The sequence below is a fragment of the Phascolarctos cinereus genome, unplaced genomic scaffold (assembly GCF_003287225.1).
Source record: "Phascolarctos cinereus isolate Bilbo 61053 unplaced genomic scaffold, phaCin_HiC Scaffold_5;HRSCAF=322, whole genome shotgun sequence".
Classification (NCBI taxonomy): Eukaryota; Metazoa; Chordata; class Mammalia; order Diprotodontia; family Phascolarctidae; genus Phascolarctos; species Phascolarctos cinereus.
This window is the reverse complement of record NW_027555958.1, coordinates 198,503,947-198,523,400: the sequence shown is the minus strand read 5'-3', so window position 1 is coordinate 198,523,400 and position 19,454 is coordinate 198,503,947. Positions and strand designations below refer to the sequence as shown.

General features: G+C 37.8%; 1 protein-coding gene across 1 annotated transcript in view; it reads left to right on the top strand.

Annotated features, from left to right (window-relative positions):
• SDHAF4 (succinate dehydrogenase complex assembly factor 4) overlaps nt 1–19,454 on the top strand; it is a 29,205-nt gene that overhangs the window by 5,371 nt on the left and 4,380 nt on the right. The window contains exon 2 of the mRNA XM_021000202.2: nt 9,473–9,619. Coding sequence (XP_020855861.2) covers nt 9,473–9,619 — 147 coding nt within the window. The remainder of the gene's footprint in view (nt 1–9,472; nt 9,620–19,454) is intronic.

Here is a 19,454-nt window from a genome sequence, read left to right as displayed (position 1 = left end):
ATTTTTAAGATCAGATAAATATTGATGAAAATCATGTAACTTGGACTGACAACTTTGTGTGAATGTGTATACTTCATAGTCACCCAGAAAAACATCCTGTCGAATGCATATTTAAAGGTTTGTCAAGAAAAGGATTGATTATTGGTGAATAATAATTCTCATTTATAATATAATACCTTAAAGTTTTCACAGCATTTTTCTGGTTTAGTGGAAAGATGTTAGATATAGAATCAAAGGCCCCTCATTCAAGTTGTGTCTCTGCCACTTTTTATGTGAATACGGTTAAGTTACTTAACCTCTGTGGGCCTCAGTTTCCTCATCTTGTAAAATGAAGGTATTAGACTAGATGACCTCTGAAGTCCCTTCTGGGAAAGGCTGAGGCTCAGAGAGGTTAAATGACAAAGACCAGTTCTTTCTGCTACACGTGAGGGTGGGCCAGAAAGAGAGAGAAATAATTTATTAAGAGCCAAGCATCATTCTAATAGGAGACAATAATAGCACATATACACAAAGTCACTAGAAAGCTTGAAGGAGGCATAGAGGAAAAGTACCCATAGCAATTATGGAATAAAATGAAGATTTCTGAGGGATTTCTGAGAGAGTCCAGGTACGAATGAGGTAAAGCATGACCAAGCATCTTCCCCAAATGGTAGCCTCAGGGAGAAAGTCACCAATGAGAAAAGGAGTGCTCCACCATGAAGTTTTCTCAGGGTGGCAGTGTAGAAGAGGAGGAGGGGGGCTCTGGAGAGAGTCCAGGTATGAAGTCAATTAAAAGGCAATATTTTCCTGCTTTGAGAGTTTAGGAATAAAATACTCTATTGCTGTAAAAGATTATACTGTTTGTGATTGTTGTATTTTTTAACTTAGCCTTCTGGTATCTGTGTTACTAGCTGCTATTTTATAAATAAAAAAATTAATGGCAGAGTGTGTGCTTAGTATACCCTTAGACTGAAATATGAATTTAGAGCTAGAATATCTGTTTACAGAATGAAAAAATTTTAACTGAAAACATACATATGCATATATCTACACATATACTATTTAATTTTTCTTGGCTCCCAAAATTTCTACTGGCTGATAAATATCTTCAGTATGATGTCTTTCATGTGAATATGTAGACCAGACCTGCACAACTTGGCAGTAGGTAGGGGCCAAAATTAAAATAGGCTAAACTTTTTTGGGCCACAGATAGGTTAGACTAGAGACCCACTGATGATGGTTGGTTGCCACAAGTCACTGACAATCAGGAGAGTGGCAGTCCTACATTTTTCAAGGGCCACTCAAAATCCTTTGATAGGCCATATGTTGTGCAGGCCTGATGTACACCAAAGAAACGTTATCCTATACTTTTATCTTTTGTAATTTTATCAATTTAACTATCCAAGATGTGTGAGTTTCTTGTAGCTTTGGGGGCCTTTAGAATAGTGTTAATTTGTATAACCTGCAAGTAGTAGTCATTGTTGTCCTACCAGCAAAACTGTGGAACATAATTTCTGGAGCCTGAATTGCAAAAGGGGAGGATTTGAGGAAGGAGACAGTTGTTATATCAGCTATAGTGCTGGCCCTTTTGTTGGTGCTAATAAGCTTCATAGTCCTTTAGAGATACCAACACCACCTTAATCTAAAACTAAGAGGCTTGAGGGGGCTACAGTGTGCTTGGGGAAGGAGCCGTTTATTTTCCATGACCTCTTTTCTTTTTTACCCTTGTTTTCCTCTCTTCATTTCTATATCTCCCTTTTTTGGGAGTGCCAGTAAATCTACAGCCTGCTTTCTCTAGAGCAAAGGATCAAACTCTTAGCCTGCAAAACTTGAGAATCAGATTAAAATGTAATTGGGAAATATTTTAGCAAAATAAATAAAAATACAGTGTAACATAATTTGTGATTTTTCTAAGTCAGTATGAGACAGCAGGTCTATTTGAATTTGACACCTTTGATATTAACCTTTTCTATTTTATGAAACTATGACAGTCTGGTGAATGAAACCTGTTCGCTCCTTCTCAGAATGTTTTTAATGCATAAAATATATAAAATTACAAAGAAAATCAAGTATATGGGAATGCAATTATCAAAAAAGAATTTAAGTTCACAGACCCCAGTTTAAGAAGATCTTATCTTTAGGTGAAGAAACTATGAGAGGGGAGTTACTGATACCACAGCAAAGTGGCACAATGGATAGAATTCTGAGCCTGGAATCAGAAAGCCTTATCTTCCTGAGTTCAAATCTATCCTTAGACACTTACTGTGTGACCCTGGGCAAGTCACTTAACCCTGTTTGCCTCAGTTTCCTCATCTATAAAATGAGCTGGAGTAGGACATGGCAAAAAAAAAAAAGACCTCCAGGATCTATGCCAAGAAAACCCCAAATAGGGTCACAAAGAGTTGGACACTATTTAGCAACAATTGACTATATTGACGTTGTCCCCTACCATTTATTTCCATCAGATTGTTTTCACTTCAAGAGGTTCACAGAGCGTAAATAGACAGGCATTTGCTGAATAAAATCATATACCGTGTCAGAAAATGTCTTCCTATTCTAGGGAAGCATATTGAAGCATCCACATTGGCCTGTAAGATAAATGATGCCATGTCTAGCATTGCTATTCAGTCAACATAAAATGCGTTAAACGGAAAGGAGACACTGGTCTCAGTCTTAATTGTCTTTTATTTAGTATCCACTAAATAGTGTTTCAAAAGATATAGAGTTTACCCAGTGTAGTCAGTCTGTCAGACCAATAACACACAGATAGCTGTATGCACAATATTAAGTAATAAGGGCATCAAAAGATATAAATTAGGGCAGAGCCAAGATGGTGTTGTAGGAGCAGCAACCTAGCCAAAATCTCCTAATATTCCTCTTCAAACAAGTCAGATCAAATTCTGAAGGGGCATAGCCATTGAAAGCTTGGGGTGATGCTTTTTTTTTTCAGCCCAAGACAACTTAGGAAGTCAGAAAAAGGGGTCTATGACAAATAGAGTGGGGGCTGGCCTGGAGTGTAGGTGGCAGCAAGACCAATGATTGGCCTTGGAAGTGGCTGCAATAGCAGTGGTAGCAGCTATGGAAGCTCTTGACCTAGATTAAACAACTAGTCATAACAGGGGACCCTGTGCATACACTAGGTGCAGGACCAGGCACTGCAGGACCAGGCACTGTTTGGCAACTCCATTGCAGTTCCCAGTTGAGATTCCATGTCAGAGAGGATCACTAGTGCTTGTAGCTGCAGGGGACTTGGTAATAGTTGAAGGGTAAAGAGGAGTCCTAGCACCTAGGCAGAGGCCCATCCTGCCAGAGCACAGACTAGGAGAGCAGTGACTATACCTCTCGTTGGATAACACCACCTTGGAAGCACCAAAAACTTACACAGAACCAGCTCTAATAACACCACCCCAAAAAAGCCTGAAGCTTTGGATAATGCCTCCTCACCCCTACTTGGGTACAGCCCAACTTTAATAAAGTTCAAGAGCAAAAAATAGGCTGAGGAAATGAGCAACCAACAAAAAAAAAATATAAGAACCTGACCATAAAAAGCTACTCTGGTGACAGGGAAGATCAGAATATAAATACAGAAAAAGACAACAGTGTAAAAACAGCTTACAAGCGAAACCTCAAAGGGAAAAAAAAATGCAAATTGGATACAAGCTCAGCCAGAATTCCTGGAAGAGCTAAAGAGATACGATTAGTAGAGAAAAATTGAGACAAGAAATGAGTGATGTGAGAGAATTAACAATTTGGTAAAAGAGGCCCAAAAAATATTGAAGAAAATAACTCTTAAAAAAAATCAGTTGACCAAATGATAAAAGACACAAAAATTCATTGAAGAAAAAACTTAAAAAGCAGAATTGGCCAAATGGAAAAAGAGGTACAGGCAGAGCCAAGATGGCGGAGTGAAAGCAGTGACTTGCTTGAGCTCTCCTCCAGACCCCTCCAAATACTCATAAAAAATGGCTCTCAGCAAATTCTGAAGCAGCAGAACCCACAAAAAGACAGAGTGAAACAAATTTCCAGCCCAAGACAACCTGGATGATTGATCAGAAAGGTAAATCGCGCGGGCTGGGAGTGCAGTGCAGCGGGGCGAGGCGCACAGGCTGCAGAGAACCTGGAGCAGGCCTCAGAGGACTGAATCTCGGGCACCTGTGGCAGTTTCCAGACTCCTCAATCCACCAATGCCAAAGACAACTTAGAAGGCCAGTGGGAAAAGTCTGTTTCTGTTGGTTCTGAGAAAGGAAGGCGGGGTCTCAGCTCCATTCCCCAAGAGTGGCCCTGGGTTGGGGCAGCTGCTTCCCGAGCTTCTGGCCCACAGACTGAGGGGGAATCCAGTGGCTGATCAGAGAGGGATTGCAGGTATCTCTTTGCCAGTGCTGAGACAGGAGTCTCTTGCTTTGCCCATGTTTTGATCTGGGCCACAGTTCTGGGCGGTGGTGCTGGGTGAGGAGGAGCACTGGCTTGTGGAGCTTGTAGTGGCTGAGAGGAACCCCTCCTCACAGTTACAGGACAGAAAGGATACTTGTGGTCACAGGCCAGGAAAGGAGTAAACACCTCGCCCCTTATCATACCACCTTGGAAGAACTGAAAATTTATAGGTCCCTACAGGTATCTCTGAAAACAGCTGTGCAAACCCCCCGAAGCTTAGGACAGTACATTCTCCACATTGGAAGCAGACTCTTACCTTAACAAAGAGTTTAAAACTCAAGTAATTGGCTGGGATCATGAGCAAGCAGCAAAAAGAGTCAGACTATATTATCTTACTTTGGTGAAAAGAAGATCAAAATATACAACCAGAAGAAGACAACAAAGTCAAAGCTCCTACATCCAAAGCCTCCAAAAAAATATGAATCAGTCCCAGGCCTTGGAAGAGCTCAAAAGGGATTTTGAGAAGCAAGTAAGAAGTAGAGGAAAAACTGGGAAGAGAAATGAGAGTGATGCAAGAAAATCATGAAAAACAAGTCAACAGCTTGCTAAAGGAGACCCAAAAAATACTGAAGAAAATAACACCTTAAAAAATAGCCTAACCCAAATGGCAAAAGAGGTCCAAAAAGCCGATGAGGAGAAAAATGCCCTAAAAAGCAGAATTGGCCAAATGGAAAAGGAACTCCAAAAGCTTACTGAAGAAAATACTTCCTTAAAAATTAGAATAGACGCAGTAGAACAAATCCAAAAGAATGAAAAATTAGAAAACAATGTGAAATATCTCATTGGAAAAACAACTGACCTGGAAAATAGATCCAGGAGAGAGAATTTAAAAATTATTGGACTATCTGAAAGCCATGATCAAAAAAGAGCCTAGACATCATCTTTCAAGAAATTATCAAGGAAAACTGCCCTGATATAGAACCAGAGGGCAAAATAGAAATTGAAAGAATCCACAAATCTCCTCCTGAAAGAGATCCCCAAGGGAAAACTCCTAGGAATATTATAGCCAAATTCCAGAGTTCCCAGGTCAAGGAGAAAATATAACAAGCTGCCAGAAGGAAACAATTCAAGTACTGTGGAAACACAATCAGGATAACACAAGATTTAGCAGCTTCTACATTAAAGGACCGCAGGGCATGGAATATAATATTCTGGAGGGCAAAGGAGATAGGATTACAACCAAGAATCACCTACCCAGCAAAACTGAGTATAATCCTTCAGGGGAAAAAATGGTCATTCAGTGAAATAGAGGACTTTCAAGCATTCTTGATGAAAAGACCAGAGCTGAATAGAAAATTTAACTTTCAAATACAGAACTCAAGTGGAACATGAAGAGGTAAACAGGAAAGAGAAATCATAAGAGACTTATTAAGATTGAACTGTTTACATTCCTGCATGGAAAGATGATATTTATAACTCATGAGACCTTTGTCAGTATTAGGGTAGTTGGAGGAAAAAAATTATATGTATGTATATGTAGATAGATAGATAGAGGGCACAGGGTGAGTTGAAGATTAAGGGGTCATATCTGGAGAATAAAATTAAGGGATGAGAGAGGATTATACTCAGAGAAGAAGAAAGGGAGAGGTAGAATGGGGTAAATTATCTCACAAAAAAAACAGAAAAGTCTCTTACAGTGGAGGGGAAAGGGGAAGGTGAGAGGGAATGAGTGAATCTTATTCTCATAGGATTTGGCTTAAGGAGGGAATAACATACACATTCAATTGGGTATGGAAATCTGTCTTACCCTACAGGAAAATAGGGGGAGAAGGGGACAAGAGAGCAGGGGGATGATAGAGAGGAGGGCAGATTGGGAAAGGGGGTAATCAGAAGTAAATACTTCTGAGGAGGGACAGGGTCAAAAGAAAGAATAGAATAAATGGGAGGGCAGGATAGGATTAAGGGAAATAGAGTTAGTTTTTCACAACATGTCTACTATGGACGTGTTTTGCATAGCTGCACATGTACAACCTATTTTGAGTTGTTTTCAATGAGGGTGGGTGGGGAGGGAGGAAGAGAGAAAATTTGAAACCTAAAGTTTTAAAAACATATGTTTAAAAAAAATGTTTTCACATGCTACTGGGAAATAAGAAATACAGGAAATGGGGTACAGAAGTCTGTCCTGCCCTACAGGAAAATAGAAGGGGAAGGGGATAAGAGGAGAGAGAGATAGAAGAGAGGACAGACTAGGGAAGGGATATTCAGAATGCATGCCATCTTGGGGTGGGGGAGGGGGGAGATGGGGTGAAAATTTGGAACTCAAAAACTTGGGAAGTGAATGTTGAAACTATTGAAAACTAAAAATAAATTTAAAACAGTAAAAAAAAAAGAAAAGAAAAGAAAAAGAGGTACAGAAGGCCACAAAATTATCCAAAAATTAGAATTGGGTAAGTGGAAGCTAATGACTCCTTGAGACATCAAGAAACAAAGTCAAAAAAATGAAAAAATAGAAGAAAATGTGAAATACCTCATTAGAAAAATAATTGACTAGGAAAATAGAGAGATAATTTAGGAATTATTGGACTACCTGAAAGCCTTGGTCAAGAAAAGAGCCTAGATATCATATTTCAAGAAATTACAAAGGAAAATTGTCCTGATAACTTAGAATTAAAGAGTGAAATAGAAATTGAAAGAATCCAACTATCACCTCCTAAAAGAGATCCCCAAATGAAAACTCCTAGAAATGTAATAGCCATATTACAGCATTCCCAAACTGAGGAGAAAATATTACAAACAACCAGAAAGAAGCCTTTCAAATATTGGGGAGCCACCATCAAGATCAGACAAATTAAAAGCAAAAAAAAGACCTAATTTAAAAGAGACAATAAAGGAAACTACATTTTGCTAAAAGGCACTATAGACAATGAAATAATATCAATATATATGCACCAAATAGCATAGCATCCAAATTATTAAAAGAAAAGTTAAGTCAGTTACGGGACGAAATAGACAGTAAAATTATACTAGTGGGAGATCGTAACTTTCCCCTCTCAGAACTAGAAAAATCTAGCCATGAGTAAGAAAGAAATTAAGGAGATGAATAGAACTTTAGAAGAGTATATATGATAGCTGGAGAAAATTGAATGGAACTAGAAAGGAGTATACCCTTTTCTCAGGTGTATGTGGCACTTTTACAGAAATTAGCCATGTAGTAGAGCATAAGAACCACAAACAAATGCAGAAATATTAAATGTACCCTTTTTAGATCATAACTCAATAAAAAGAATGACAAGTGTTATGTGAATTCCATTCATGGAAGAAAAATCGTTATTTTAGGTAATTAATTATATTATCTCATCCTCTCCTTTCTGACATCTTAAGAGGGCCTGTGTACCATATGCTGTGCTTTTTCTGGTAAGGGAATTTCTAATAAGAAAGTATGTTATCTAAAGACAATCTTTTATTATAGATTTTATTGTATATTATTTTCTACAAAGAGTTTATAAGATAGATGGTACTATTCAGTGTATTTTCTTGTTGCCAAAGGGAGTGTTTGGTAATGCTTATTTACCTGATTTAATCAGTGCCAAGACTTGTCATCTTTACTTCTACAAAGTTTCTCACATTTCCTTCTCTCTACTCACAAGATCACCACTTTAGTTCAGACCTTCACCATCTTTTCCTGGACTATTGCATTAGCTTCTTGGTCTCTCTGCCTCAGTTCTCTTCCCACTCCAATCCATCCTCCACATATCTGATTTTCCTGCATTGCAGATCTGACCATATAGTCTTACTCAATTAAAATCCATGGATCCCCTTAGGATAAATCTATAAACTCCTTTTTGCTTTTAAAGCCTTTTTGGTTTAGTTCTACTCCACCTTTCCAACCTTGTTAATACAATTACTTCCCTTTCCACACTGTGGTTGAGCTATATTGGCCTTCTTGATATTCCTCACATGTGATCCTCCATCTCCTATTTCCTTGCCTTTGCGCTATCTCTGATGACTAGAATGTACTGTCTCTTTCCTTTTTACTCTTTATAATCCCCTAGTTTTCATTAAAACTCAATTTAAACACCACCTTCTACATGAAGAATTCCTGAACCCCCCAACTGCTAATGCTGCTCCCTCCAGTTACTTTGTATTTATTTTTTGTATGCAGTAGGGCCTGGAGATGACTGCTTGCTGATGACAAGTGGTGCTGAAGTAGTAAAAGTATTAAATAACTGTTCTGAATCTTATTATTCAGAAACAACTCTGTTGACATTTGCATTGAAGGTCCAAAAGCAACATTGGCTAAAACTGCTGGCACTAAACTATCCTAGAAGTCATTGTAGTTACTGCCACTTAATAATAGTGAAAAAACAAACAAAAATGCCAGGTTTAGTCAATCCTTGATGAATCAATAAAAATTATTAATTTTATTAAATATCCACCCCTGAGCACATAAACTTCTTTTTTTAAGCTTTTAATATACTTTGTGATGACCTGGGCCTGAGTTTTCTCATCTGTGAAATGAGAGATAAACTAAATGGACTTTGAGGCTTCTTCCAGCTCTAGATCTATGATCCTGTATTAGTCATCATTTCTAACCCTTTAAGGTTTACAAAGTGCTTCATATAAATGATCTTATTTGATCCTCACAGTAACCTTGTGAGGTAGATGCTGTTATCATCCCCTTTTATAGATGAGGAATCTAAAGTTGAGACAGGTTGAGAGATTTGCCCAAGGTCACACAGCTCAATATCTGAAGTAAAAATTGAACTAAGGTGTTCCTGACTCTAAGTCCAGCACTCTATCCCCATTGCCACTTAGCTGTGTAAAAGTTTTGTCATCTCTCTTTGAATTCTATATATTGACTTTTGGTTTTTGTTTTGTTTTGGGTGTTTTTTTTTTTTGGAATAATCGTTGCTTGTATGTATCACAGGTGATTCAGCTAATTCTCAATTGATGGGTACCCACTTAGTTTCTGGTTTTTTCTTATTTTAAAAACTTTTTGCTATTTTTTTTTACAAGAGTTTGGGCGTTTTAAAATTGTTTCTTGTTTTGTATGTTCTTTGGTTTTACTTGGAAAAAAATAAAATGCCTTTTTTTTCATCTTTACGTTTGTCCACTTTTATAGAATTCTGTCTTAGTAGTTCTTTGAGGAAAACTAATTCTAGTCAAGGACAGTCTGAACCAATCAAGCAAGCACTTAAGAAGCCCAAGTTACCACAAGGACGGTTTGATGCTCCAGAAGATTCCAATTTGGAACAAGAGCCACTAGAAAGTGAGTATAATACATATGCACGTACACGCATAATAAAAATTTACCTTTTCTGAGAGGTAGTATGGTAAAGCCAATAGATAGGCAGTCTCTATCCCATACTAGCTATGTGACTAGTTACTTAATCTTAGTGCTGCAGGTGCAGTAGAATACGAGTGTAAGTTGGAGAGCAGGTAGTGATCTGCATTATTACAGAGAGCCTTCTCACCAGGAGTTCTCCATAGCAATAAAATCAGAAGTACAATCCAAAAAAAATTTTTTTTGGCCCATTGAAAGACTTATTCCAAAGGTGAGAATAAGTTGAGGCAGTTGTCAAATCAATATATTGATTGTCAAACTTTAATAAAGTAATATAGGATTTTGTAAGTACAAAATGAAAAGACTATAAAGGGAGTGAGATGTCTTTAAACAGACTTTTATTTCTTTGGCAGTTTATGCAGGAACCAGTCCCCCTTTTCATGAAAGTGTTTATAATAGGGATAATAACCAGATATTTCTTGAATATGAATCACTTCAGTGTAGTAGCACCATAAAAAACTTAGTAGGTTTGGAGGAGAGTTGAAAATTGTGGTAAAATACATCATCATCAAAATGAAGTTTACGCTGCTTTGTGGCAGAGTTCTTAGAACAACAGATAAGTTGTCCAAATTCCAGTGTTGGTTTATCTGTCTCAACACAAAGGCAGCATTCTGATAACACAAATAATTCTGGACCTTTAAATCAAAATTTCTTGGTCTGAATTCTGATAGGCAATTTCTTTATACTATCCCAGATAAAAAAGTACTGATCATGATATAAGGATCTCCATCTGGTGCTCTGTCAGTTTTGTAATTTTGTATTAGTCTTTAATTTGTTTACTTTAGGAATATAGACCCACAAATTTTCAGTATATTAAGCAGATCAGTCACCATCAGTAAACTTTGAAAGAATAATTATTAAAAATACACAAGTAAGACTGCCTCTTATGACTTATACCACGCTTGTGTCAGTAACTCAAGTTATTTGCAGTGACAACATAGAAATGTTCTAGGACTCCAGGATGCCAGTGACTTGTAGGACCAGATACTCATTCGTTTCATGCTATAAAGGCACACTAACTAGGAAATGATAGTTCCAGCAGTCACCATAAAGGATGAGAGCTTCAGGACACAGGTATTTATTAGGGAAGGGCAGCCACACACAACTGGAAGTGTGTTCTTATTAGCTGCTTCCCCCTCTGGAGGTATTTTGTCTGGGGCTGTATATGTCAGCTTCAATTAGAAAGTCCTCTGATACTTGGTGATCTGAATTTGCTGAGAGAATTTATTGCAAAGCAGTAACAATGTATTTTGGAGAATTCTCTCCTACAGTAGTACCTTGTAGGGAATCTATCCCTTGTTATCCTCATAGATGAATTTGTGTCTTTTCTTGTGGGTCAGCCCTTTCAGAGCACCTGTGCTTGGCTGTGCTGTGTTGCCAAAGAGAATTTTTGGTTACCTGATGTGACATAAAGGAACAAGGAAACTCCCAAACTGCTCATATTTTGAAGGATAACAGTGGACGATTTCCAGCTTTCCTTTCATTTAAAGTATTTCCCAGAGACACTCACATCCCAGTTATCAAAGGCTCAGTAAAGGAGTTACCTCAATTAGAGGGTATTTTTCCCCAAAATATGATAGATAGGGAATAGCAAAATTCAAGAGTCAAGGCAGTTAATGAGCACATATTTGTCGTATATTACCAAATAATTATTTTCAAAAATATTACCACTATTTCTAAGAGCTGAGAAGAGGTATAAAACAGTGTTGAGGAGTTTGTAGTCTATTGAGGGAAAGCACACACATACATATGCAGCACCAGATTCATTAACTTTTCCCAGAGAAACTAGATACTGTATCTTTAAGAGATAGTGGAATCTTGGACATTTGTACTTTAACTGGCATTATTTGAGGAGTCTCTTAAGAAGAGAGAAGTGTTAGCATAGTTCCTATCACATAGTAAACACTATATAAATGCTAGCTATTAACTATTTTTGCAAAGAAACATGAAGAGAATTCTTGAGAAGAAAGCTTAATTACTATCCAGAGAGAAATAATGATGGGACTGTGTTTCCAAAACTGAGAAATCAGCAAGTGTAGTGATGATGGCTCTGACTGTGATCTTCCTCACAGCTGATACATTGTAAATAATTATTTAGGTTTGTTTTGTTGTTATACTGTTAATAAATTGTATGACCAGTAACTTTGGTGTTTAAGCCTAAGAGACTTCAGGGTGTTTGATAAATAATACAGGGATGGGGGAGATTAGAGCTAATTGATTGAAAAAATGTTGCAATTTTAGCGATTTAATGGGAACTATCAAAACATACCCTTTGTTTTCATTAGAACTCAAAATGAGAAATTAAATAAGAAAATGAGCTAGCAACTGGTAGAAAGTTAGGGATGATCATACCATGTAAGCTACATAAAAATGACTTCTACTCTAAATCATGATAACACATAAGACTTTACAGGTGCAGCAGTTCCAAATCATGAGGTTCAAACAGTGGCTGTGCCAGTAAAAGGCTAAACACATATTCGTGAGGCAGTTAAGTTCAGAGAAGTCACAAGCATTTCAAAAGCAAAGTGGAACATTCCATGCAGCTTTAAAATTATATAATACTGTGATTAGGAAATGGAAAACCTAGAGGCAGTTCTAAAAATAGTTGAGTATTTGGAAGATACCTGTTACTTTGTTATAGGATAAATATGTAAATTGAGTTCCTTTAGGATCCCTTAGCATGCAGTATGTTAACCAAGCTAGGCTGAATCATTTCTCTCCCTCTTAAAAAAAAAAAGTCGTGGGAAACATTTTCAAAAGTTCATCGGAAATGACAGGCAAATTATGTAACTCTTAGATAACCTAATCTGTACACAAAATAATAAGATGTTAAGTTCCCTACCCTGCTTTCCACAAATGTGTAGTCTTTAATTAGTATGTCTAAGATTCCTTCATTTCTTGCTCACTCCCAGAAAATGGTGAGGCAATGTGGTATTGCAGAGATGAATAAAACACTGCTTCTGCTATCTAGGAGTTTTTCTCTTAATAGGGGAGATAAGACATACTCAACTTCAAGAAGCGTTTACATCGATACAGTGATTTCAGGTCTTCAAAATGTTTTATATAGCTTTGATCCTCAGGACAACCCTATGAGTTAGTAAGCATACTATCCCCATTTTACAAATGAAGAAACTGAAGCTTAGAGACATTAAAATGACTTGTTCAGGGTCAGAAGACTAGTAAGTCATAGAACTGGGATTTGAACCCAGATCTTTTGACTTCCTCTCTGTACTATGGGGAAGAATATTTTTTTTTCTCATGCAATGCAGTATGTGAAAAATTCCGTAAGAAAAGTATAAACAAACTTCCCATTGGATAGCAAGAAAGGAATTAGAGTACTAGAAAGGATATTTTTTAAATAGCCGATCATGTGTAGGGAGACAAAACCAGGTGGGTTGTAATACACTAGATGAAATTAAAAGTGTTAAGAGATACAGATTAGAGCAAACATAGATTGAATACGAGTTGGGGAAATGTAGATGGTGGATGCTAACAAGATTTGGAAAAACTAGTGTAAACTGATGAACATGGATTTCAGAAGAGGAGAGTAATAGTAGTGGAACAGTAATCTGGAAATGGCAGTAGGGGGCAAGAGGTATGCCAAATACTATACTAACCTTGTGAGTGTTGGGGGAATGGAAGGAGGAGGAGATTCTATTAAAGAAGGTTTCATGGAAAATGGTCATATCTGAGAAAAGTCAGGTTTCAGTTAAGGCAGGGAGGCTTAGGAGTGCTTCTGTAAACAAGGATATAGGAAGCAGTTTGCTGACAATATAAAAGAAGAGAGAGGTAGTGTAGCATAGTGGATGGAAAGTTGACTTCAGAGACATGAAAACCTGAGTCAAGTGTATAACTGAGCAAATCACTTCATCTGTCAGTGCCTTAGGCATCTCTAAACAGGAGGTACCAATCTGTATTAGTAGTTTCCTTATTCAGAAGTTTCCTATATCAATTAAATCACAGGTCCAGTCTCTTTCCTTATAGAACACAAGTGAATGAATATGTAAGCTTTCATAGTGATGTAATAAGCTTTTTACTTTTGTCTGAAGGTTTCATATTTTATGTACATTGCTTCACGTTTTCTCAGTGACCTAGACTTTCTGGGCTTTAGCTTAGTATAAAGGGGAGTCTTTGTCCATAGGAAGTCTCATCAGAATTCAGTGAAGCAGTTACTGAAGCTGAGTTTGACTCAGGAGTTTTAAACAATTTCCTCACGTAAATGTGACATGCTATAGAATCTTGAGCTGATATAAACATATGAACTCGAATTTCAAAAGAAAAGGGTATTAGTAATGGAACAATTATCTAGAAGTAGAAGTTGAGAGCACAGAGTATACTGATCACTGTAGAGAACAGTGTGCTTCAGTGACTTGTATATGAGGAACTGAGTATTTGAAGAACATTTAGGTTAATAACTGGGAAAATAGGGATACCAGAACTTCTCTGTAATTATGGAACAAATGTAATTTTCCTAATCTTAGAAGATACACATGTGGTTATTAACTGTAAACAAGGGTGGATTGTTTGCTAAGAGGACCTAGCATCTAAACTCAGAAGAATAAGAGATGAAATAACAGATTTCAGAACTTTGTCAGCTAAATTCAAAATAATGGATATTACATTTTTTTCCTGATCAGTAAGTTCAGCTGGGCAGAGGATCGGTTTGGAAGCAGAAAATCAGAGAAGTCACCTAGCAGATCAGCTAGTTTGATACATTTGTGCCCAGTGAGTCAAGCATAGTGGATCAGCTCATCAGTGCAATCATTCATCCAATACAAAGGCTATCTTTTGTGTTGTTTTATTTTTTATTTTTTATTTTTTCCATATGCTTTTGAGTTGAAATTTTTTCTCCCTTTTCCTCCCCCCCCACCCTCCCCAAGACGGCGCACAATCTGATATAGGCTTTACATTTACATACCCATTAAACATATTTTCACATCAGTGAAGTTGTAAGTACAAATTAAAACCAACAGGAGGAACCATCAGAAAGATGAAACAAAACTCAACAGAAGGTAAAAATAAGTGATAGCGATTCGACTTCTGTAGTTCTTTCTTTGGATGTGGACAGCATTTTCCATCCCGAGGCCTGTAGAGACGTCCTAGATCCTCGTAATGCTGAGAAGCGTTCAGTTTAACAATCTTAGTCGTTGCATAACGTGGCTGTTATTGTGTACAAAGTCCTCTTGGATCTGCTCACTTCACTCAGCATCAGACCATATAACTCTTTCCAGGTTTTTCTGAAGTCAGCCTGTTCATCATTTCTTATAGTACAATAGTATTCCATTACATTCATATATTTTCTGCAATACTAGTTACTTGGGGAAGCCAGTTCACTTGGTTAGTGCTATATTTGTCTGCGTTATTATGTCCCTGTAATTGTGAATAATAGTAGTGTATAAAGCAATGAAGATATAAGAGAAATAGTCAAGTGGGAAAAAATGTATTCCACGATCACTGATAAAAGTCTAAATAAGATATATGGGGGAATTTGCACAAATTTATGAGTTCAGCAATGATTTCTCAGGGGGTGTGATCATACATTTTGAAAACATACTCTAAATCATAAATAGACATTAAAATAGCATTTTCATACCCTGTAAATTGACAAATTAGATTTTAAATAGAAATGCTAATGTTGTAGGAACTGTGGGAAGACAGGCATATTATTAAATTTCATAGAACTGTGAATTGGTCCAACCTTTCTACATATCAGTTTGAGCTTAGGCAAGAGAAGTTATTGCTTGGGCCCATTGTTCCCACTACTGGGTATATGCCTCAGGAAGACAGAAGCCAAAATATCAATAACATTAATCTTTGTGGTATCAAAGAACTGGAAACAAATGAGTGCCTATCAGCCAGGGAATGGCTGAAAAAACTAGTTTGTAAGTATAATAGAATAGCATCAGACAATTAAAAATGGGAGGTTTGGAGGGGGTGGAGCCAAGGTGGCTGAGTGAAAGCAGTGACTTGCTTGAGCTCTTCTCCAAACCCCTCCAAATACTCATAAAAAATGGCTCTCAACAAATTCTGAAGAAGCAGAACCCACGAAAAGACAGAGTGAAACAAATTTCCAGCCCAAGACAACCTCGATAATTGATCAGAAAGGTGTATCACGCCGGGCTGGGAGCGCAGCGAGGCGTGGGCGCACAGGGCACAGCGAACCTGGGAACAGGCCTCAGAGGACTGAATCTCGGGCACCTGTCGTAGTTTCCAGACTCCTCAATCCACCAATGCCAAAGACAACTCAGAAGGTCAGTGGGAAAAGTCTGTTTCTGTTGGTTCTGAGAAAGGAAGGCGGGGTCTCAGCTCCTTTCCCCAAGAGTGTGGCCCTAGGTTGGGGCAGCTGCTTCCCGAGCTTCCAGCCCACAGACTGAGGGGGAATCCAGTGGCTGATCAGAGAGGGATTGCAGGGATCTCTTTGCCAGTGCTGAGACAGGAGTCTCTTGCTTTGCCCGTGTTTGGATCTGAGTCATAGTTCTGGGCTGCGGTGCTGGGGTGAGGAGGAGCGCTGGCATGGTGGAACTTGTAGTGGCTGTGCAGAGGAACCCCTCCTCACAGTTACAGGACAGAAAGGAGTACTTGTAGTCACAGGCCGGGAAAGGAGTAAACACCTCGCCCCTTATCATACCACCTTGGAAGGACTGAAAATTTATAGGTCCCTACAAGTATCTCTGAAAACAGCTGTACAAACCCCCGAAGCTTGGGACAGTACATTCTCCATATTGGAAGCAGATTCGTACCTTAACAAAGAGTTTAAAACTCAAATAATTGGCTGAGAACATGAGCAAGCAGCACAAAAAGAGTCAGACTATATTATCTTACTTTGGTGAAAAAGAAGATCAAAGTATACAACCAGAAGAAGACAGCAAAGTCAAAGCTCCTACATCCAAAGCCTCCAAGAAAAATATGAATCAGTCCCAGGCCTTGGAAGAGCTCAAAAGGGATCTTGAGAAGCAAGTAAGGGAAGTAGAGGAAAAACTGAGAGCGATACAAGAAAATCACAAAAAACAAGTCAACAGCTTGCTAAAGGAGACCCAAAAAAATACTGAAGAAAATAACACCTTAAAAAATAGCCTAACCCAAATGACAAAAGAGGTCCAAAAAACCAATGAAGAGAAGAATGCCCTAAAAAGCAAAATTGGCCAAATGGAAAAGGAACTCCAAAAGCTTACTGAAGACACTACTTCCTTAAAAATTAGAATAGAGCAATTGGAAGATAATGACTTTATGAGAAATCACGACACAGTAGAACAAATCCAAAAGAATGAAAAATTAGAAATATCTCATTGGAAAAACAACTGACCTGGAAAATAGATCCAGGAGAGAGAATTTAAAAATTATTGGACTGTCTGAAAGCCATGATCACAAAAACAGCCTAGACATCATCTTTCAAGAAATTATCAAGGAAAACTGCCCTGGTATATTAGAACCAGAGGGCAAAATAGAAATTGAAAGAATCCACAAATCTCCTCCTGAAAGAGATCCCCAAAGGAAAACTCCTAGGAATATTATAGCCAAATTCCAGAGTTCCCAGGTCAAGGAGAAAATATTACAAGCTGCCAGAAGGAAACAGTTCAAGTACTGTGGAAACACAATCAGGATAACACAAGATTTAGCAGCTTCTACATTAAAGGACTGCAGGGCATGGAATATAATATTCTGGAGGGCAAAGGAGATAGGATTACAACCAAGAATCCCTACCCGCAAAACTGAGTATAATCCTTCAGGGGAAAAAATGGTCATTCAGTGAAACAGAGCACTTTCAAGCATTCTTGGTGAAAAGACCAGAGCTGAATAGAAAATTTAACTTTCAAATACAGAACTCAAGTGGAACATGAAGAGGTAAACAGGAAAGAGAAATCATAAGAGACTTATTAAGATTGAACTGTTTACATTCCTGCATGGAAAGATGATATTTATAACTCATGAGACCTTTGTCAGTATTAGGGTAGTTGGAGGAAAAAAATTATATGTATGTATATATGTAGATAGATAGAGGGCACAGGGTGAGTTGAAGATTAAGGGTCATATCTGGAGAATAAAATTAAGGGATGAGAGAGGATTATACTCAGAGAAGAAGAAAGGGAGAGTAGAATGGGGTAAATTATCTCACAAAAAAAACAGAAAAGTCTTACAGTAGGGGAAATGGGGAAGGTGAGAGGGAATGAGTGAATCTTATTCTCGTAGGATTTGGCTTAAGGAGGGAATATACACATTCAATTGGGTATAATCTGTCTTACCCTACAGAAAATAGAGGGGAGAAGGGGACAAGAGAGCAGGGGGATGATGGAGGAGGGCAGATTGGGAAAGGGTGTAATCAGAAGTAAATACTTCTGAGGAGGGACAGGGTCAAAGGAAAGAATAGAATAAATGGGAGGGCAGGATAGGATTAAGGGAAATAGAGTTAGTTTTTCACAACATGTCTACTATGTTTGTGTTTTGCATAACTGCACATGTACAACCTATTTTGAGTTGCTTGCGTTTTCAATGAGGGTGGGTGGGGAGGGAGGAAGAGAGAAAATTTGAAACCTAAAGTTTTAAAAACATGTTTAAAAAAATGTTTTCACATGCTACTGGGAAATAAAAAATACAGGAAATAGGGTACAGAAGTCTATCCTGCCCTACAGGAAAATAGAAGGGGAAGGGGATAAGAGAAGGGGAGAGAGATAGGAGAGGACAGAGTAGGGGAAGGGATATTCAGAATGTATGTTTTCTTGGAGTGAGGGGAGGGGGGAGATGGGGTGAAAATTTGGAACTCAAAAACTTGGGGAAGTGAATGTTGAAAACTAAAAATAAATAAATGTATATTTTTTAAAATTGGAGGTTTGAAGATTTAAAAAAGTTGGGAAGATTTGCATGAACTGATGCAGAGTGAAAAAAGCAAAACCAAAAGGAACAGAGTACACAATGGTAAGAGCAGTGTCAGTGAAAAGATCACTAAGAGAAAGCCAAACTCAGAATAATTGAAAAACAGTAATGGTACCAGAGAACAGATAAGGAACCATACAACCCTTCACATGGCAAAGAAGTAGATACTACTACAACAGAATATTATTTACGTTGTCAGAGATATTCACCATAAGGTGCTTTGCTCAATTTTTTTCTTTATTAAAAAAAAGATTCAGTATGGTGGTGGGGTTGGGGGCAGTAATGAGCAAAGAGGAAAGATTTCCAAAAATTACCTATGTAAAAACAAAGCATTGAAAAACCTTTTTTTTTTCTTTTTAAATAAAGGAATGGTAACATTTGCTCATTTGATTCCACAGCTATTTAAGAGTGTTGTGAGCTATATGACCTGATGAAGATCAGGCAAAGGGGGAGACCAATTTAATATGATAAAACCTTGATTAACCAGAGCTCCATATAGCATCTTTACATAGTATGTACTCAGTAAACCCCTCCCCTCCCCCAAAATGCATGTACTTTTATGCTGGTTGGGGCATTGTGGTAGAGTGGAAAGAGTGTTAGATTTGCAGCTAGAATATCTGGGTTTAAGTTCTGGCTCTGCTGCTTACTACTTGTATGACCCTGGGTAAGTCCCATTATCTGTACAATAATGAGTTGGACTAAAATGACCCTTTGTAATTATAAACCTTCTATCTAATAACTAAAATTTCCTGTCTGTATGCAGACTTCAGGGAAAAGAGGCAAAAATTATTAACAAGTGTTTATTTTAAAAAGCGATATTCAGAACTTGATCTCAGTTTAGTAAACGTTCAGTACAATCTCCTGTATGTTCTACATGTGTACTCCTATATCT